This window comes from Dermacentor albipictus, chromosome 3 (assembly GCF_038994185.2).
Source record: "Dermacentor albipictus isolate Rhodes 1998 colony chromosome 3, USDA_Dalb.pri_finalv2, whole genome shotgun sequence".
NCBI lineage: Eukaryota > Metazoa > Arthropoda > Arachnida > Ixodida > Ixodidae > Dermacentor > Dermacentor albipictus.
In genome coordinates, this window is record NC_091823.1 from 53,072,715 (window position 1) to 53,078,549 (window position 5,835).

Here is a 5,835-nt window from a genome sequence, read left to right on the forward strand (position 1 = left end):
ATGTGCCACGTTTGAGGGCTTATCTCCATTCATGACGCGTTGAGCCCTCTCCAACTTCGTTGCTGACACGGGTCAATGCGGCCAAGGATCGCAAGGCGAAGGGAAAAAAAACGAGAAAAATAAAGAAGAACAGGAAAACAAAAACAAAATGGCCCGCACCTCGCCATGTATTCACTTGAATACCGAAGGAAAACGAGATGAAAAAGGACGCGTGTTAAACGCACGCACCTCAGATGCGCACCGGGGTAGCGCGAAGTTCACTTCTCCATATTCCAGCCGCCCAGGTCCACAGGAAGCGCCATGGAGAACCACACAGCCGCAGATCTCGAATCGGCGGCACATTTCTTCAGGCGCGACCCGCGCACCGCCGACTGGGCCCTGGTGGGCAACAAGCAGTTCATTGTCTTTCTGATTGCCGCCTACGTCTACATCGTCAAGATCGGCGGACCTCGGTTCATGAAGGAACGCAAGCCCTACGACAACATCAAGCCCCTGATCCTGCTCTACAACGCCGTCATGGTGCTCCTCAACTGCTACTTCGTCGTTGCCCTCTTGTCGAAGAGCTATTTGGGCGGCGGCTACAGTCTTTTCTGTCAGGGCATCGATTTCCAGGCTCGGGATGCGCTGACGATGAGCATGCTGTCGCACGTGTGGTGGTACGTGATGGTGAGGATCGCCGACTTCCTGGACACCGTCTTCTTCGTACTGCGCAGGAAGGACTCGCACGTGTCGTTCCTGCACGTCGTCCACCACATCTTGGTCGTGTTCAACGGTTGGTTCGGCCTCGCCTACGGAGCAGACGGCCACGCTGCCTTCGGCACCATCTTCAACAGCTTCGTGCACGTGGTCATGTACTCCTACTACTTCTTGTCTCTGTTGGGACCCTCGGTTCAGAAGTACCTGTGGTGGAAGCGCTACCTCACCCAGTTCCAGCTGGCGCAGTTTGTAATCATGTTCTTCCACATGACCGTACCGTTATTCGTGAACTGCGGTTATCCTCTCGCACATATATGCATCACGTTGCCACAGGGCGTCTTCTTCTTCACAATGTTCATGAACTTCTACATCAAGAGTTACTCTAATCGAAGGAGGCCTCAGTCTCGCGAGGAGGTCCAGACCAAAAATCAGTAATTTCAGTCAGCTCCACATCTGTTAGAAAGAAGCACCCACTTTCCGATATTTTCTTTTTTCTTCTGCCTTTTTTTCCTTTTTTTAAGCGCTGGCAATGAGAAGTTTTGCGTGTGTTAGTACGTATTGCGGTTGCTCAGAGTAAAGCGCTTGAAACTCAGGTGTTAGGCGTCCGTCTCTGCACTTCATTATCTTGTCCTAGTCCTCACACCTCTGTAGACAAGTTGATAGAGACAAGCCCATAGAGCCGATGTGCGTGTAACGGTGTTGAGATCGCCCGCAGACAAACTGAACCGTGTCGTGCGCCGTCCTGAAGATTGATCTGGTGAGGTTGCTATTATTGGAAGGATCACAACTGGCCTTTAATTTACACATTCCGCGGTCATAAAGGTGTGCAGAAAAGGCCTGCGCATGGGCTAAATGTGAAGCTTGAATGTATAGTTAAGCGAGCTAAATACGAATGTGACGAACTAAACGTAGCAGCATAATCTGGCTCTCTGATCGCATTCTGATTGCAAAGCCTGTGTCATGGGAACACAAATTATATAAGCACGCTCTGGCGTTAACTTCTTCCTCTCTCTCTCTCTCTCTCTCTGCTTAGCGAGCTATTCTCAGTAAGGACGTGGTAATTAGTATTCGAAAGCAACGTTGTAAAAGGCCTTCCTTAATGAAGCTAGACAGAGATAGGCAATCAAGTAAGTATATCGAGCCCGTGTACTTGCCTGTACTTGACCATTGAGGTACCTCCAGGTATAGGTTCGTCATTTTTCTTTGCAGAGGCAGGCATCCTCGAAGCAAACCAATTTCATGCTAGCAGCATTAGTTGTTCTACATTGTACGTATCTTTAGCGTAAGTACTCGGCTAACTGTTCTAGGTTTGATGATACTGCCGAATATTGAAACTATTCCTAATCTAATGCTATTGCTCTTTTTCTCGTTATCTCCTCGCGCTCAGCCTTCCAATTTTTTTTTTATAATGTGGCGCCTAGTCAAAGAATGCTAATGTCGTTGAACTATTATCGTAAACGATTGTCCACGCAAACCGTACCTTGTGCGAGCATTCCTATCGTCTCCCTTTCTTGTATCATGTATTCTAACCTCAAATAAACAGCTCGAGTGAGAACCTGCCCATGGCTTGTCGCATCTCATTTTCCGAGAGTGTTTATAGAGGCAGCGGAACAGCTCAAGCATTATACTTTGTTTCCTCCTGAAAGCTGGCGGCGCTGGCAGCACGCCATTGGCGCCGTATACCCGCGCTGGTGCCAGGAAATCGAGGTAGCGCCTTTGCCGAATGCATTTTTGCCGAAGTGCTTTGGGCCTCGAAAATCGTTCGTTATGCACTTCACTTCGTTGTAAACGTCGAGGACCGCACTGCTCACAATAGAACCGGGACACAAATATCTATTCGTTGTACAGGTCATTTCGTTGTGGAAGCGTTGGCTGTAGAGGCCCTCGACTTATACGTATAACGCAGGCGAATTCCAGCAGCACGCCGGCAGTCGGCTTTGACCTTGCGGATGTCATGTTCTCAAGTCGTGTACCTAACGTTGCGGCTCTCGACGAGGACTGCACTGATGACAAATACCGCAGACTGAACATGCTCTGTAAGATTTAGTCTACACGGAACAAAGCTGAGATTAGTTGGTAATGTTGGTAATGCAGGAATCACGGAATGAAGTTTTTATTCAGACGCTATATGATTACTATAATTCCCGCGCGTGCTGAGCTGACTCCTTTATAACGTGGGCGAGAAGCTAAGTACCGCTGGGCAGATCTACTTTAAAAAAATCTGCGCTTTGATTTATTTTGTTCCTAGGACAGTTTCTCGTCTAGAGAGATTTCCGGGCCATGTTGCGTGTACCGCTACTTGCGAGAAAACTTAGTACATGTCACGAAGGTGTGTGTGTGCACCATTCAGGGAGGTCCGCTGCGAACAGCCTCGATAGCCAACCTTTGAGTACTCTGGAATGCAAGAGATCAAGGAACCGCCGTAAGAGCGTTATTGTGAAGTTATAGCAGAACAGAACCGGACAGCACAATTCTCTTAGCATCTCTATAGCAGCGTTCACGGCAACTTGTGCATAGAGGGCAGTCTGACAGCGGTGTGCAAAAACGTCCTGTAGAGTTACAGCATACTTTCCGCCTACGTTATATTAAAGAGCGCTACGTTAAAACGCCATTTTAGAGAACTACAGCAGATGATGATTCCGTAATCGGGAGTTTCAGCATACCACGATTGGCGTACTCTGTAGTCACCATGTGCGCATGAGCACCAATCCTTTAATGCAACCCACCGTGCCTCCTGCTACAGCCTGGCCCTGTAATATGTATTTGTCTTCCGTTTAATAATAATAATAATAATAATAATAATAATAATAATAATAATAATAATAATAATAATAATAATAATAATAATAATAATAATAATAATAATAATAATAATAATAATAATAATAATAATAATAATAATAATAAAACGAGGGTGATGACTGGTGCTAGTTAGTTGTTGCTTAGATGTTCAATATTTTCTTATATTGCTGTTACCCTCCTGACTTACTCATGACTCTATGTTGTTGTACACAGTCGCAGCGTGGTGTGTGAGTGTTTTATTAATGCAATTTGATTTATTGCTTCTCTTTATTTATCCGTTCTTGATGGCACAACCTAACTTAAACTGTGCCGTGTGCTCTGTGAGCGTTAGCGGTAGCATTAAGTTACTCCTACTGTACAAGTTCGTATCGCGTCATTTGTTTACTGTAGCATCCAACCGAGTTTCCGTTGTGAAAAATCAGGCGATAGATTGCACGGGCAGTTTTAATCTCGCGCAAGTGTCGATCTACCAACTGCTAAATAACTCTCATATTCCAAAGAGACTGAGAAAAAAAATGGTGATAGCTTTACAGTTCATAGGAAATGTGGTATGCGCTAATATATTTAAGGAAAGAGAAGAATTATTTATGCAGGCAATGTTTCATATATGTTATAATTTCTACCAGTTATGCGTGCACGCATAACAACTGGGTAATCCTTCCTCTTCTCCCTGGCATGACTAAAAATTCAGAAGTAAGCTTTTTCTTTTCGTTTTCCTCCCTCTCCTTGATTAACTCCATAGGCCTCTTATTTGTGCCACTCAAAATTGCCACTAGCAGATAATTTTGCGCTGCACGACCTCAGCAAACTTTCCTTAAGCGCAGCAGCGCTGTACAAATTTCGTTATAGAAATTTTGTCTGTAGTCTCTAGTTCAAGAGTTCAAGAGTTCTTTATTTGCATATTAATAAGGTTACAAATGGGGATTATACATACATACAGAGGGAGGTCCCATAGTCAACAGACTGTACAGGGGACCTCCCATTACAAGTGAGTAGGATATATAAATACAAAGCAGCTATATAAAAACACAAAAGACACCATATTAAGTTAGTCACTTGCTTACGCTGTAAAACATTTAACGACACAAAGCACTTATTAATAAAATGATAACGATCACATTGTTATATTGAGTGCAAAAATTTACGAAGGTTTGACTTGAATGTGTAAAAATGAGAGGATATCTTAATATGACACGGTAATGAGTTCCAAAGTAGTGTGGCTGAAAAATTAGTAGTAAATTTACCATAATTAGTTCTAGGTTTTGGTAGTAAATAGCTGTTGGTGGAAGCGAAACGGGTAGACGTGGAATATGGATACTGGCTGGTAGTAATTATTGGGAATGGGAGCTTTCCGTTAACAGATTTATAAACAAGTAGTCCAAGTGAGTATTTATTTAATTTCTGTAATGATAAAATGCCGTTAGATCTGAGCAATGGAGATGCTTCCGATGTGTAGCTGCTACGTGTAATGATGCGAATTGCTTGATTTTGTGTATGCTGTAGTGGAGATAAATGTGTGGGATACGTGTTTCCCCATGATGATATGCAATAATTAATATGCGTGTGAATAAAAGCGTAGTAGAGGGAGATGAGTGTCTTCATTTTAAAGAAATTGCGAACTTTAATTAATATTCTAATTCCATATGCTGCCTTCTTTGTTAAGGATAAAACATGCTCGTCAAATTTTAGGTGTTTATCTAATATGACGCCAAGAAACAGTACACTATCAGTAGGATAAATTGCACTGGAAGCAAAGGTTAGCGATGGATACACTGAGATATGTTTTTGTTTAGCTGAGAAGATCACGAAGTTAGATTTGGTAGTATTAATGTGTAGTCTGTTTAGTTGGCACCAGGTTACAATATTTGCCGCGTCGTGATTAAGCTTACACATCAATGAATCAAGACTTTTGTCTGAAGAGAAGATGGTAGTGTCGTCAGCGTAAAGGATACAGTCAGAGGACTTTAGGTACTTTGGGAGGTCATTAATGTATATTAAAAACAAGAGAGGCCCTAATATAGATCGTTGTGGTACACCAATGTTAGTTGTTTTAGGGTGCGAGTAAGTGCTGCAGATTGATACAGTGTATTCTCTATCTTTTAAATAGTTACGTAGTAATTGCAGTGCCGGGCCAGTTATACCAATAGAGTCTAATTTAGCAAATTTAGTGTTCTCCTTCAGCGTAATCTAAAAATGGCGTTAACGTTATTTGTTCGGAGAGGCTCGATACTTCTCGTTTAAGGTGCATCTCATCCCTCTACCCGTGTGTCATTATGCTATGGTTAAGTTATACTAGGCAGTGATAGCGAATATGATAAAAGCAAGATGAAATCAAAC

At 43.2% G+C, this 5,835-nt stretch overlaps 1 protein-coding gene across 1 annotated transcript; it reads left to right on the forward strand.

The window, feature by feature from the left end:
• Window positions 1–254: 254 nt before the first annotated feature.
• On the forward strand, window positions 255–2,256 carry LOC135914068 (very long chain fatty acid elongase AAEL008004-like). The gene has a single exon (XM_065446799.1). It carries the CDS (start codon window positions 301–303, stop codon window positions 1,129–1,131), a length of 831 nt encoding a protein of 276 aa, XP_065302871.1. The 5' UTR covers window positions 255–300; the 3' UTR covers window positions 1,132–2,256.
• The last annotated feature ends 3,579 nt before the right edge of the window (window positions 2,257–5,835 follow it).